This window comes from Anomalospiza imberbis, chromosome 6 (assembly GCF_031753505.1).
Source record: "Anomalospiza imberbis isolate Cuckoo-Finch-1a 21T00152 chromosome 6, ASM3175350v1, whole genome shotgun sequence".
NCBI lineage: Eukaryota > Metazoa > Chordata > Aves > Passeriformes > Viduidae > Anomalospiza > Anomalospiza imberbis.
Window position 1 is genome coordinate 27,003,679 of NC_089686.1, and position 16,067 is coordinate 27,019,745.

The 16,067-nt window shown below is 40.4% G+C and overlaps 1 protein-coding gene across 6 annotated transcripts in view; it reads right to left on the bottom strand.

Moving 5' to 3' along the window:
• The window catches only part of NUBPL (NUBP iron-sulfur cluster assembly factor, mitochondrial), an 81,401-nt gene extending 77,641 nt beyond the window's left edge, over positions 1-3,760 (bottom strand). For 2 of the 6 annotated variants that reach the window (XM_068192965.1, XM_068192964.1), the window contains exons 1-2: positions 3,596-3,758; positions 2,547-2,694 (exon numbers count right to left, since the gene is read on the bottom strand). In XM_068192965.1, the coding sequence (XP_068049066.1) occupies positions 2,547-2,694; positions 3,596-3,736 (289 nt within the window). In that variant the 5' untranslated portion in view covers positions 3,737-3,758. Of the gene's footprint in view, positions 1-2,546; positions 2,695-3,595 lie in introns of those variants that run through there. The other 4 variants (XM_068192963.1, XM_068192967.1, XM_068192969.1 and 1 more) reach the window with 4 other exon arrangements.
• Positions 3,761-16,067: the final 12,307 nt, after the last annotated feature.

The following is a 16,067-nucleotide window of genomic DNA, read 5'->3' on the forward strand; positions in this document are numbered from 1 at the left end:
TGAAAAATATTGTTCCGGTAACATAATTTCTTCTAATCAGTGACTACACTGATTTCAGAAGACCAAAAAGCACTGGAAGCAACAGAGACTACAACATGAAAGCCATATGTAATAAACAGAATGAGTTATTCAACAGGTTAGGGAATGACCCTGACAAACCTGACCAGAATACAGGTGCTCTTTTCCTGAAATGGAGATCCAGAGCAACTGAAACACAACTACACTGCAGAAAACACAAAAAAAAAAAAAAAAAAAAACCACAACCAAAACAAAAAAAAGCAGCCCTGACAGGCCTTCTGACATACACACAAGACTGAGGATATTTCCTGTGGTGCTTTAGGAACATCATTTTAAATACATAATTCAGTAATGATGCCATGCAATAAATTTGTTTATACATCTTATCTTAAATTCAATTGTTCATCTGAACCATGAAATTTATCCTCATTGTAATACACAAGAATATAGATTTCTTCTCAATATTACAAATTAAAATATTCATTTAAAAAGGCTGTCCATTACAGATACATGTAAATGCTTCATTTACATTTCCAATATCTTTTTTAATGCTTGCTGAACCCTGATTTTATATTTTTAAATACAAAGGAATGAACTCACAACTCTAAGTATTATTCATACATGTGTTATATTTTATGTAGAAATTGCACACAGCTGCCAGTTACAAGAACTTAAATTCAGATATTTGTTTGCAGACATGAGCAGAAAAATCTGAATTTACATTTCAAAATATGTTCATTTTGTAAACTGTCAATTGATGAACAGGTATTTGGTATTTTTAGTAACCTACAACAACCAGTCTATGTATCAAAGATATGTCTTCTGATGGTTAAGAAACACAAGTTTTAACTGTTTTGCATGTCTTTGTACAGGTATGTGTATCCTATGTATAGGATAGATAATAGAGAAAAAGAAAAAAAAAGACTTTTTTTTAAGAACAGTTAATTTTAGTACAGACATCATATTACTCTATTCTAGAAATTATCAGATACTTAGCCTGTTCAAGCATGGCTGAAATACAACCCCCAAAATAATACATTAAGAGCTACATCCACTCACCCACATGTTATTCACAACACATGGAGATGAACAGCAGACATGCTTCAACTAAAGGATGACTTTTCTACAGCCTAGATGCTAAGAAAGAGATCTTTAAACATTTCTAACACTTTACAGAAATATGTTCCAAGAAGTTTACTTTCAGTGTCATAGTATGCTAGGATGGTTTCAGTTGGAAGGGATGCTAAGGATGACCCAGCTCCAAACCCCTGCCATGGACAGGGACACCTTCCACTAGACGAGGTTGTGCAAAATCCCACCTAACCTGGCCCTGAATACTTCCAGGGATGGTTCAACCACCCCTTGTCTGGGCAATCTGTTCCAGTGCCTCACCACCATCACAGTACAGAATTTCTTCCTAGCAGCTCATCTACATCTCTCCACTTCTGGTTTAGAACTATTCACCCTTGTCCTATCTACCCACATAAAAAGCCACACTCCTTCCTTTCTGTAACTCCCCTTTAATTACTGGAAGGTTCTCTCAAGAGTTTCCTCGAAGCCTTCTCTTCTCCAGGCTAAACAACCCCAACTCTCTCAGCCTGTCTTCACAGCAGAGGTGCTCTAGCCCTCTGGTTCTCTTTGTGGTACTTGCTGGACACACTCTCACAGGTCCTTGTTATGCTGGGGGACCCAGACCTGGATGCAATGCAGCCATCCACCCAATTCCTGATCCATCAAGTGGTCCATCCATAAACTCCCAGTCTCTCCAGTTTAGAGACAAGAATGTCATGCAGGACAGTGCCAAATGTTCTGCAGAAGTCCAGGCTGATGACACCAGTCACTCTTCTCTCTGTAAGAAGGCCACCACATTTGTTGGCACAACAACTATTTTTCCATTCAGTCATCTGTTTAAGTTCAAGTCAATTTCTGCAGTACTGGTAACCCATGTACTATCTCATTTAACCACCCAGGATCAGGTGGTAGAGAAAAAAATTAGAGGAAAAATTAATTCAAAACCTAATGGTGGAGTTGAGAGAAGAGTTCAAGGTGCTTCTGAAGGATCTGATCAATTTGTGTGGTTCGTAAGTACCGTTCCACTTTTTCTTCATAAAACACCTATATAAGTAGTTGAGAAAATTATACAGAGTCCTGATCTGGAAACTTTCTAAATATCAGTGTCCTCTACAGAGAAAAGCACTGTATAGGCACACCTAAGCAGCCAGGGAAGGAGGAACAGTGTCACTGCACTAGCATACAATCCCATTCACCTCAGCCTACATCACCTCTTAAGATGCCCCAATGTCTCAGGACAGCACTGCACTATTACAAACATAGGATTTCAAACCCAAATTCACACCTAAGTTAAAGCCAAGATTTCTGTATCCAAGTAGATTCTCAATGGCTGCAACAGGACTTGTCAGAGGTGAAGTGTTATAGAACCCAATCAAAAGGTAATGACACAAGCACCTAAATATTCCATACAAAATACTAGAAAATGTGCAAAGAAAACGATTTAAAAAATATCTTACCTGCTGTTGTTGATTTTCCAACTCCCCCTTTTCCAGAAGCCACAACCACCACCTGCTTAACTCCTTCTATGGGCTTCTGCTTCGGCAGCCCTCTTGACAGGATCCGAGCACGTTTGTCCCTCAGAGCCTCATCCCCAGAGCTTGAGGACTAACAAAAACCAAAAAGCAAGTGAATGCATGTGCACCAAGCCGCCACTCTCGCAGAGAGAGCTGACAGGACGGAACCTACATGCACACTCAGAAATTTTCACCTCTTGTCTAAAAAACATTCTGCACAGAGGCTCTCCCAAAGGGAAGCTGCTTCACAGGCAGGCAAGGACTCGGCCAACTTAAACTAACACCAGCCACGTGTGTTTTTTACAAACACTTCAATATGATTGATCTTAGCACCCAAAGAAAAAAAAGCGCTGAAATAAACCAAAACACTGCTTACAAGTCGGAAGCTTTAATGAAACAGACTAGACTTGGCGGTCCTTTCGGTATAGCTGTTTAAGGCACAACAAATGCAGCAGCAGCGAAGGAGCAGGAACGCGAGGTGCTGAGGGCAGGCGGTGCCCGAGAGCCGTCCCTGTCCTGAGCCGTGCCACAGGCACCGCACACGTGCGGGCGCTGGAGCGCGCCCCGCTCCGCTGCTCCTGCCGCAGGAGAGCCACGCGCGGGGCTCCTGCCGCAGGAGAGCCGAGCATCGCCGCAGGCAGAGCCCCACCTGCTCCCGGCTGGCACAGTGCTACTGCCACGGGCGCTTGGCGCCGCGCACTGCTCCCACGGAGTTCACGCCAGTCCGGGTAAAAAGCGGGCAGAGCTCGTCCATCTTCCTCTCCCGGCCCGGCGCTGCCCCAGACCGGCCGCGACCGCATCCCGCAGGGACGCTGCTGCTGAACCGACTGCCGCAGGACACGGCCGGTCGGGGCACCCGCGGACAGACCGTCCCGCCTGCCGCCCCTCCGGCACCCCCGCAAGCACAGGGACAGCCCGGCCCGGCCCTCCCCGTCCCGCTCCGCTCCCGCCCCGGCAGCTGCCACGCACGGCGCAGCTCCCGCTTCACTCACCGCGGAGCCGGCGGACGAAGTGGCGCAAGCGGCAGGCGCGCAGCCCGGGCCGCCCCCCAGCGCCGCCGGAGCCCTCCCGCCGCCGGCGCCGGGCAGGAGGCGGGCGGCGCGCAGCGCCCAGCGCCAAGCAACACCTCCCATGCCCGGGCGCGCTGAGATGGCGCCGTGCGGCCGCGCCTCGGCCCGCCCCCCGCGCCGCGCCGCGCTCCGCCCGCGGCGGGGCTGGCGCTGGCGCTGGGTGGGCCCGCAGCCCCGGGGGCAGCGTGCGGCTTGCCGGAGCTGAGGGCGCGGTGCCGGGACGTGCCGCGGCTCCGCAGCTGCGGGAAGAGCCGCGCGGCCTGCCGCCGAGCAGCGGCACTGGGAAGCAGCAGCGCGGAAAGCAGGTGCCTGCCGCTGTCTCTAATGGAAAACGGGGCCAAGGGATCACCAGCGAGTGACCGCGTGCATTGCAAACTGCTTCGGGCGAATTCCTCATTAAGCTGCAGTTGTCCTCGCAGAGGCTCGTTCTGGCGCTGTCTGCAGTGCTCCTTCGGCTCGTCGGTGCCTTCTGAATTGTCATCTCAGCCCGCAAAATGGTAGGGCAAGAGCTCGGTCCCGTCTTGGTTTGTGTCCTCCACAAATACAATAAATATATCCCATTTCCTCCTTTGGATCATTACGGAAAAGAACAAAGACTATAGCCGAGACAAATGCCACCTGTTTGGTGGGTTTTTTTGGTTTTTTGGCGTTTTTTGGGTTTTTTTGGGTTTTTTTTGTTTTTTTTTTTTTTTTTTTTTTTTTTTTTGTTGTTTTTTGGGGGGTGGTTTTGTGGGTTTTTTTTTTTTTTTTTTTTTTTGCTGATTTTGATTTTTTGGTTGTTTGGGTTATAAGAATCACAGAATTAGTCAAGTTGGAAGGCCACCACCGTGGATCATTTTGTCTGACCACCTTGCTCAAACAAGGAGCACAATGGCACAATCTTGTGCCATTCTAGAGGACATGGCACAAGATTCCATCCAGATGGTTCTTAAATATTTCCTGTGAGGGAGACTCCACAGCCTCTCTTAGCAATCTTCCAGGGCTAGGTCACCTGCACAATAAAGTTGTTCTTCCTCAAATTCAGGGGGAGCTTCCTGTGCATCAATTTCTGCCCATTGCCTCTTGTCCTATTGCTTGGCACTGATCGTTGTTCTGATGATAGTTTTGATGTTCCATCCAGTGTACCCTCGCTCAGTAAAAGTTCATCAAAAACCCATTTCTGTTCCTTATGTCATGTGAGATTTGCTTAAAGCTTTAGGACACATCATTTCCCGCTTCCCTCCCACCTACAAGCCTTATAACCACCTTGTGGAAGGAAATTAGATTGGTTTGACATGATTTGCTCATAAAATTCCATGAACAGTCCTTATTCAGCTAAGTGATATTCTAGAAATAATTCAGATCTTAGCAATTTCAGGCCATTAGTCTGCAAATATAAAATATAGTGTAGACAGTGTCTTTTGTTGGTATTGGTTATAATATGTAATGAATCAAAGGATTTTACATCAATTTGAAGTGTTATTATAGTAAACATTTCCTCTCTTTCATAGTGAGGAAAACTTTCACCATTTTAAATGTTGCTTTTTAAATTATATTATTAAAAGTTCTAACCAAGCATTTTGTTAAACCCCACCATTTCCAAATGCATGTTCCAGTGCTCAGCTACAACACAAATTACAAAGCTGAAAATATTTTTTTTTCCTATCCTTGAAGTGATTCTCATTCAACCTACATTTCTGATGTACCCCCATGAGCATATTTTGCATATCTACAGACAGCTGTATTTTGCATGTCCACAGACACATGAAGAGGTCAAATCATTTCCCAATAATTTACACTACTGTCAAACCAAACTGAAAAAGAATACCAAAAATTAGCACTTTGAAACTGTGATATAGACTCCAGGGCTTTTTTTCACTGCTTCTGGAAATCATGTTACCTTTTGCATTGTGAGAAATTTGCATAATTGTTTTTCCTACCTGGAGCAGTTGGAGGCAGTGTTAAAGTGCAAGATACCATGCATGTGGCATCAATGGCGTTGGTACTGCAGGATCCCAGCTAGGCGCACACATGAGGTATGCGTCACTTTAAGCCCTTTACAGAGAAAAGAGCATGGCAAAAATGTATGATATACTTCTTTATTTTGAGAGCAGTCCAACAACAACAACAATAATACACAAATTTTTTTTGTGAGGTTCTGTAAAGCTGCTCTAGCACAAACTAAAATTTAGCTAACAATCCTCAATATTTTTACTTTTAATAATTTATTCTAGCACTAGTTTGTTAACTACCCTGTTACCAGGGTAGCTAACACGGCCGTAGGTTGTATTGAATACAAGTGTGAAATGTTGTATTTGGCCATTAGAAAGGGAATCAATTTGCTCAGCAATACAGCAGGCATTTTCAAAATGCCTTGACTCTAGTGGAATAGAGTAGGGGATAGGACAGTGTTTCTATCTCTACTTATTGTGAAGACAATTTTATGGATTGTACACTTCTCACAATTGCTCTTGGCTTCCTATTTAAATGTTAACAGTTGAAAATATTGTTCTATGTTGTTTGACTGGTATATTATTGCTCAACACATAGTGGTAAAATATGAGTCTAGGAAAATGCAACACAACCAAAAATTAACAAGATTTTTACATCCAGATTTGAGTCTTGATGAAAACTACAGGTAATCATAGCATCTTGCAGAAAATTCCACTTCAGACTTTTAAGAAGTGTAACAAAATGAAAGACAATATTTTATTTTTATGCAAATTGATAGTGTTTTCTCTAAGTAAATGTAGGAAAATGTTTCATAGGCTCTAAATTGCTATTCAACCTGAACAATAACATGATAAAAATAGAACCAATTTTTGTGTGAAATTGGATTGTCTTGTGTTTAAATATATTCTTTCTCTAGCCAAGATAAATTAATGGTAATCAGGTACGTCAGGATCCACCCCCATGTGGGCCACTAATTGTTGGTGTTAGTGCTTGGCACCAATCAACGGTGGATGGGAACTGACTGTCACCATTTCTTACCTTACTGTAAGACTTTCATATCTTCACCCTGTGAGCTCCCACAAGCAGCTCCTCACAACACTGACTCCTTCTTTTCTTTCTTCGCACGCCCGGCCAGCTGGCTCCTACCCAACCCTATCATGACCACCTGACCCTTCCTGTCCCTAGCACGACCACCTGACTCCAACTCTCCTCTCAACTAGCTAACCCACTCTTTTATAACACCCATCCTTACTGGACACAGATGTGACCTGTTAATGGCAAGGCTGTTCCTACTCTTTGATAATTAGCACAGCTGCAACTCCTCGGGGTAAGATTGCCTTCAGTACTATCTCTATTCTCCTACAATCCATCCTCCCACAAGGTATAGCTAGGAAAGATTTCTTGTCAAAATAACTCCAAAATTTTAAAATAAAATAACATTTGAATAATTACTTGGTAGATAATTAGGTTGGTTTGTGTGCAGTAGGATGTGACTTTAAAAAAAAAGTAGCCATTCTCATTTCTGGGTGTCTGCAAGGTACCACATTAATAATATAGTAACTGCAAACTCTTTCTCATATAAGCCATTTATTTCAAACACAATTTGAACTAGAAATTACATTAAAGAATGGCAGAAGAAAGATTCTTCAGAACCAAGGAGTCATTTTAGCTTCATGACCAGGCCTGCAACCTTTGGCCACAGAGGTATACCACTGCATACTAGGATGAGCGAGTATAGGAGTCCCAGATTCTGGGTTTTTTCCCCCCCTGGCTGGTTGGCCAGCCCTGGTACTTTTAAGATAAATAAGGTAAAAATGATGCTTATTATGTTTTTTTGTCACATGATGATAATTACTTGGTTCTGGGCTGTGCCCTGGCTAATGAGCCTTGGGCTGTTAGCATTACCTCTTGGCTCAGCCAATATTACCTTACTGTGGCTCAGGATAGCTGCCACCTCCTCCCTTTGGCAGCTCTGAGACCATCTAGAGCATGCTTTTGCCAAAACAGCATTCTCCTGTGGGGCTGACAAACTATATCAGGCTGCAGAATAATCCAAGCCAAAATGCCTACTGGTGTGAGTTCTTTGTTTTATCTTTGCTGTTCTCCTCATGGAAGTTAAAGCAACTTCCATGTTGCTTTACTTAATGCTGAAACACTGATCTGGTCCTACAGAGACCAGCATCATCTTGGCAGAGCTTGTGCACAGGGGCACGGTGGCATACCTGGGATGACAGGCTCTAGATATATCAATAAGGCACATCTCAAAAATGTGTAAATAGGGAATTTCAGGCATTAGAGGAGAAAACAACTGCAGGCGTTTCTGAGGAGAATCCTCTGTTGTGATATTACCTCTCTGTCATTCATTGGAATTTTTCTTCTAAAGTCTTTTTCCTGCTAGGCTTAGACACCAAGGTCAATGTCACTGATGTCACTGCATGGAGGCAGTTATGCCCACTTGTTGCATAGTAAATTTGGATCAAGGGATTTTAACAAATTCTGATTTCAAATATCCATTCAAAAAAAAAAGGCAGGTTTACATGAGTTTTCATGTAAAATATTACCTAGTTTAAGAATAAATTTCTGTTTATCATGTATGGCAGTACTTGAAAATGCAACACCTTTAACAAGCACAAAGAAAAAACACACAAGAAACAGTAACAATTTAAAAATTTTTCTTTATCATGTGTAATAGTATTGCCAATAAATATAAGACCACATAAGTAGCTTCATCCAATGTAAAAGCTTTGCCAAATCTAAAGCTGAAAAGAAATTGTTTGCTTTCATTCAGTTTCACTAAAGAAGGAAGAATGTCTTCAAGAACAGATACCAATTTAGTTTATATGTTGCTTTCCTGTATAATTTTAAACAGTGCAGTCCATCACAGTCAAGAAGAGATGAAAACCTTATTTAAATTTTTACTAGACTCTTCTGAAGTCAGTCATCAAGTTCTTCAGGTTAATATTGCTTTCTATAGTAACAGTCACATAACAGTGAAGATGCAGCTTATATTACAGCAATTTTCCCTACCTTTAGGAAGTGGTGCAGAAAATGAAAAGATTCATTTTGTTGAATATGCCCTTCTGTAACACAGCCACATAATTTTTCTTAGGTACTTTACATATATAGAGATTCCCTGCATGAATGGAATTAACACAAATTAACAGTATTTCCACACCTGAAGACAAAAACAAATATTTTGAAATTATTCCTAACATTTGCCATATATTTTACAATCATTGAAGGAAGACTGGCATTTTCTTTCTTTCTTCTTTCCTATATTTTTTTTAGTAATGGAGATAATTTGCTATTATAAGAGTCTCCGGGGCAGAAAGAGTCCTGTTGCTTTAGACAGTGTACAAATTCAGAATAAAAAAAGATGGTGACTTTCCTAAAAGCTTCAGTAAACCACTTGACACTACAGATCTGAATCACAATGACATTCACAGTTTCAGTTTCTGAAATTATTTTAATTCTGCTCTTCATTAGTTTTTCTCAGTAATAAGCTTGTTTTACAGGAAGCATTTTTGTTAACATCAGAACCCTGAGCCTAAACAAGTTTTATGTAGCAAATCAATCTTATCTGATCAATGATGCTGATTAAAACATTACATCAATTTTTACTGGTTTTTGTGTAATTATTTTTAAAGGCTGGTTAATGTTCTAAACTAGTTCAGTTTTGCTCCATAGCCATTCAATACTTATCTCATGAATCCCTGCAGTAGCAGTGCAATTTCAGAAGGCATCAATAAACTTTGAGTGTGTATGGACCACTTACACAATTATGACAACTTTAACACAATTATAGCAGCCTGCTCCAGAGGTTCATGTGCCAGGACCAATCTCAGCTGAAAATAACTGTTACCCAAGAACACTTCTCGTTGTCAGTGCCCCCTCTATGAGGCACTGTCCTGTAGAACTGTGGGGCAATCTATCCTGTGAAGACAGGGCACTGATTCTTGGAACACAATCCTTTGGTTCATCCTCAGCTGTGAATGTCAGTAGCTCTTCAAGGTTTTACACTGAGCCAGAGGTTCTTAACTGGTTCTTAACTGCTGAACCAGGAACAGAATATTTTTCTTAGTGAGCAAGCCCTGGCCAAACCTACATCAGGAGTAAAGATGAGTTGCAATGGCCAAGAGTATTTCCTTCTGTTGATTCTTAGTACAGATGTAGCCTAGAGGTTCACCTGAAACTGAGCTGAATCATTCTCCAACCTCCAGAGTGCATTATTTAGATGTGTGTTTTCTGTAACAGGAGCTAAAATTTGTCATATTTGTGCTGGAATTTATCTGTGGGCACCAAAATGAAGTATTTTTTAAATCTGGATGTGGTCCTCACTGGGACTATTACTATGAAGACATGATTATTTTTTGTCCTGTGGGAAACAGAGTAGCCAAGGAATGATTAAACATCTGTAATTGATATTAAAATATCCCAAGTTACAGAGTAATTGTTTTATTCTGTTAATCATAAAAATGGAAGCCTCCAGCAGTTCCAAGAATTATCTGTGAAATAAAAAGCTCTATAAGAAAAAGTTATACCAAATACTATTTTTCTATTCTTTTATAACTTCAAATATTGAAGATAAAGTGTTTCACTTCCACTCTCTATCAGCAATTTAGCATCTTTTGTAAAAGAAAGAAACCATGACTCTTTGGCAGCTTAAAAAAAATAAACCAATCAAAGAATATGTGAAAAATCCTATCATTGCAATGCTTCTGAGCTATCTAGTAATACATTAGTACTAACATCCTAAATGAATTCAGAAACATGCATTTAAAAAATTGCTGCTTTGAGAAAGTGTGAAAATTAAAAAACAATTTTTGACACTACTCTTTGAAACATGTTAATCTACTCTGGAAGGTATAGCAGGAAGCCATATCATTTCTTGACATGTTTATTATCTTATTTGACTCCATGAATATTCATTAGAATTTACAATCTTTTATTTTTTAGCTCACTGTATTAAACATTTGCTTTTTCCTCCCAAGATTACATTTTATGTATGTGGGTTAAAATAATGAAAGGTATATAAAATAATGAAAAATATATATATATATATATGTATATATATATATATATATATATATATATAATGAAAGGATTTTTTTAAACTATTGTATTACTGAAACAAACCATCAAAAACCAAAGGCTGATGGTAAATGAAAGTCTTACAGTTGCCATTTGTTCTAAGGGAAATGAGTTCCCAAAATATAATTTTAAGAAAAGCCTATAGATCAACATCACTGTATCAGTATATGATTTTGCACTATGGCAAACTGAGGTATCAATTTGTGTTGCAATGCAATATTTTTTCATTGAAGGGAATAAAATGCCAAAATCTGTCAACCCCTGCTTGGCTCACTGTGCTCTGGCAATCTTGCTGAAGTATGCTGCGAAAGAGGTTGCTGTGTTCTGGAAACAACAGCTCCAAGAACTCATAAAGGGCAGACCAAGCATATAATTAGTGCCTCCTCAAACTCACAAATTTTATCATGATGCATGGCAAATAGCACTTGGGCTGACTTCAGAGGTTTGCCATTCAGAGAATTTCCTAATGACCTATCATTTGTGTACATGCTTCCCTGACTAGCTGTGGATCAGTGTGCCTGAGGGGAAAAAATTATAGGAGCTGTGACTCAAGGAGAGAGTTTTTGGCCTGAAGCTGTGGTGAGTTTTACTTTGAAAGCCATCCATATAAATGAAAAAAATGACATGCAGCCTTATTATGCCTGCATACTTAACAGTAACTGGAGGCAAGGAGTCCTCCAGGTACAGAGAGAATAATAAATTACTCTCATAGTGTTTGTGAAAGGAACAGAAAAAGCCACATCTCATTTCATGTCAATTTTTAATAACGTGAGGCTTTATGTCAATACTCTGATGTTACACATGGCATCTATTGAAAATGTGGAAGCTCAAGTTTCAGATCCTAGAAGACATTGACACATCTTTGTCTATAGCAACATCCTCATATTATCATCAACATTTCTCACTGAAGATGAAAAAAAAGGGATTAAGTAACACAACCACATTCTGTAGTACTAATTGCTATTGCAAAAGTGTTTATAAGGCAAAGAGAGCAGTGATGCAGAGCAGTGCCAGGCTCTGAACTCGTGTGGTCAGCAGCTCCATACAAAGCACAAGAAGCTGAAGCTGGCTTTGACTGGTCAAGGCTGGCCTGGGTGGCCCTACCAAGCTTGCTCAGGGATGGCAAACAGCCTGAACAGCTGTTGACTGTCACTGAGCTCTATTACTCCCGCCCTGTTTGCTCCAGGCCCTCTGACCGTAAGGTTACCCTTTTCTTGCTCAGTGCTGGGTGCTGCTTCCCTCACCATTGAGTCAGTACTGTCCTACACCCAAGTTGTTTTCATGTGCTCCTGCTGTGTAGAACCCAGATCCCAAACTCAGGAGACCAGGGAAGCATGTACATTTGGATACACCTGCAGGGATCAACCGGGATCTGGCAATACCATTCCTAATGGTAAAGCAGAAAACTGCTGACCTTTGAGGGACTCCTCATGGAGTCAGCTTCATGACTCCGTTCAGCCTTCCTCTGAATCCCAGAATTAAGAGTGTGGTGTTGAAACTCAATATTGGCTCTGCACAAGGAACATATGGGCATATGGGATCAGCTCAGTTCTGTGAAAATAAAGAATAAACATACTGGTTCTAACCAGTCCACCATGTTACAGTCAGACCCCATGGGACGTACTGCAGGCGGCCATCCCTACTGCTCTGTTGATTCCATTGGAGTCACAGAAGTCTTTTTAATATTAATGCCTGTAAATCATACAGACAAAGATTTGGTTCAGGAGACACTCAACAGGAAAAAATAAAGTAGCTAAATGTCACTGGCCCGATGAGAAAGAAACTGACTAACATTGTTCCTACCTCCTTTAGGCAATTGCAATAAGCAAACAGATTGTGTGTCTTTTATCTGGCTACATTTTTCCCCTAATAGATGCAAATTTCTGCTTGTCGCAATAAAAACAGTAATTGTATCTGACACTGCTTTCACATTGAATCTCTTATTTTTTTCAGAAGTTTAATTAACTTTTGATTGCTATAACACATTTCAGTGTCTGTTTTGTAATTGTATGAAGGACTAAACAAAACACTAATCTATTTTTAATCATGTATTACATTTTTGTTGCTTTCTTTAAACACAACTAGCAGATAAAATCAACTGCTCAAATCACAGAACTGTACTTCCACAAGAGGAATACCAGCCTTCACTGCAAACAATTCTGATATTTGTGTGGACACTAAGTTGGCTTTGCTGGAAGAGCTAAAGAGGTGGACCAACTCTGATGCTACAGAACTGGAGCTGAAGAAGCCATGACCTTCCTCAGAGGTATGGTGCAAAGCACAAAAAAACACAGTACCATTTTCCTCTCAATCAACTTCCCCCAGAAGTCTGCAATGGTTCTTTCAAAAGCTAAACAGACCTGGGGGGCAGTTTGGAAGCGACAGTGGATGATAGTCTTCACTCCATCTCTTCTGTTTCTGGTAGCTCTGCATAGGCATTGTGCCATACTTGTGTTCTTTAACAGGACTGCTCATTTCTGCCATCTGACTTGTACTAGGGAAATTCTTCATGCCCTCTTTGCTTTTCTTATTTAAATATCCCTGGAGCAAGGAGAATGATGGCTGGGAGGCAGACATACTCCTGACCTCTGGACAGTACTTTGAATAAGTCAGTACTAAATACAGTCATCATAACATGTCTTTGACAGTAAATTTATTCTGACACCACCAGCTAATCCTCTCTGCACCCACACTGCTGTTGGGCAGTACCTTGTCTCTTCCAGCTAATCAGCATTTCAGCTAACATTTCTGAGGCTACGGTAGGCTTAACTGGGTCTTGAATTAGACTGAGAAATAGGCTACAAATAATAATCACCAAATATAGGAGCCAGAGAACCTATTTGTGCTATTTTTGATAAGGCAAGTAGCTCAAAAAGAGAAACAAAATAAGTAAACTGGGAGAAAAAGAGAAGAAAAATAGGTCACCCTCCAATAGAAAGTGAAGGACTTGACTCAGTTAAAGAGGTATGATCATAAACATCAGTTCAGAAACAAATCACACTAACACTCTGAGCTGTCTTGTGGCAGTTTAAATAACTTGGACCAAAGATATACAATATCTTTTTTATTTCTTTGATGATTGACCTGTTGTTTCAACATTATTCCCAGTTTACAAATTATTTTATGGAAATATCTTTACCTTGTGATGAAAATTTGCAATTCATTATTGCAAATTCTACTTTCCAGGCCATTCTCTGATGATGAGTCTTTTAACAGCAGTCTTTAACAGCTGGCACATTCTGTCTCACCCTTCACACCAGTAGTGGCTGCCACCCAGGATTCTTTACTAAATGATTCTAAGTGATTGAAATTTTTTGGTGTGTTGTGCAAGGGAAGAGTTCCAAATTTGGCAGTGGAGAAAATGAAATGTTGAAATCTAATTCTTCCCTTGACACTCTGGAGCCTTTCAGCTCCATCTGTCCCAAAGGAGGTTGCTCTACCAAGATATAACCCTTGCCAGCAACCTACTTTGTATCTTTGCTATCCAAGTGCTGCTGCAGCTTTGTATAGTTTCTCTTCAAAATAGATAGGGGCAACTCTGTTGATGTGATAACTGTGTCGCCCTGTTCTTTTAAAAGTTTTAAAGTTCTTTTAAAAGTTTTCTATGCCTTCTGATGTTTACATATTCTACTAGTTTCTCACGCCCAATCATGCGAATAATGATTGTTTTACATTCTTCTTTGTGGGAGGAGAGAATTGATAGTTTAACCAGTGTGGTTGGAGAAGTAGCAATTTTGTCCTCCAATCCACTATCACTTTTAGAATTCTATATATTGCGAGGTCAGAAATTGTTTCCTTTTACTCTTTTGATCTTAGTGTAAATGCGTGAGTTATTTCATGTCATAGTGTGACAATAACTGCATGCAAAACCAATGACCATGTTTCAGACACCATAGACAAAGGAAAAACAGCCCAGATACATCCTGTCCCTTCAAAGCTCCAGTCAATTCCTGCCACTGCCAAATGGTATGGAACATCAAACTTAACAGTAACAACAAAAACCCCCAAAAAAACAGCCCCAGGGAAGAATTCAGCCACTTGAGATCATTTTGGTACTGAAAGACAAGGAGAAAGCCAAGTCCCCACACAGCCAGAGCTTCCTTCCAGCATCCACCCACCTCTTGACAAAAGGATTTGTTCCAAATATGCCTAGAATCACAGTATATCTGGAGTTGGAAGGGACCCATTAGGACCTTCAAGTCCAACTCCTGGCCCTGCACAGGACACCTCAAAAATCACACCATGTGCCTGAGAGTGTTGTCGAAACACTTCCTGAACTTAGACACTTAACCATTCCCACAAAGGGTAAGGAAAAACACACCTCTGCTGCAATTTGTTAGACTGCCTTCTGCCCCTCTGAAAGAGATATGATCTGAAAATAACCAGAAATGTCTTCTGGGTACCATTCTCAAAATACATACTTTCAGATACAGTGACAACAAGCAGAGAGGATACAGGAAATATTTTGGGACAAGTGTCAAACCCAAAACATGCAGAAAAACGTCTTTATATAGTACCTGATAAAAATACCAATATATTTTATGCATGGATATATTCTTTAGATGTCAGGAGGTGGTTTTTTAATATAAAACCCACAGTCAAATCCAAATCCACGCCTAAAATTTATCCAACAAATTTACTATCATTCCTTGGCCTAAAAAGAGAGGCCCTTAATCTAACAGTAAGCCAAGTAAGATTCAAGAAATTCAAGGTGCAACAGAATTACTTGACTTCCCAAGGAAAAAATGACATAATTCCACCAAGAATCCATACATAATCAATTATGTCATACCCATTTTTTCTATGCAATGTTTCACAGGCATTTGTATTGTAACTTGCACATGAATACCCTGGTGTAAATAATGGCACAGCACCAAATAACAATCAATATCCTTATAGCCCTCTATAATCTGCTTAGTATAATTTGTTCAGACTATACAAAAATCCATTTTCCTTAACAATCAATTTACATCGCAAATATATATGGAAAACCTTCTCATTTTAAATGGCTTTCTACCTCATTAAACTCTTCTTAATGAGTCTGGGGATACAGCTTTCAAGTAAATGAACAGAAGGTACTGGAAATAAAATTAGCTGAGTTTGAATAAGAACATATCGTACAGCTAAGAGAAAATGAGCTACTTCATACACTAACCACCTAGCACAATTTCCCATTCTTCCAGGAACATTTGCTTTGGGAAGAACAACCTCATTGAACACACATCAAGAATCTTCTTTTAAAATGACAGACAGAAGTCGAATATACCCCTACGTGTAACACTGATTATTCAGAAGTGCATATTGGCCTTTGCTGTTCAATAGGGATCTTTGGTAATCTTACTCTACAATTGACTCCAAGTACTAAAAGTCA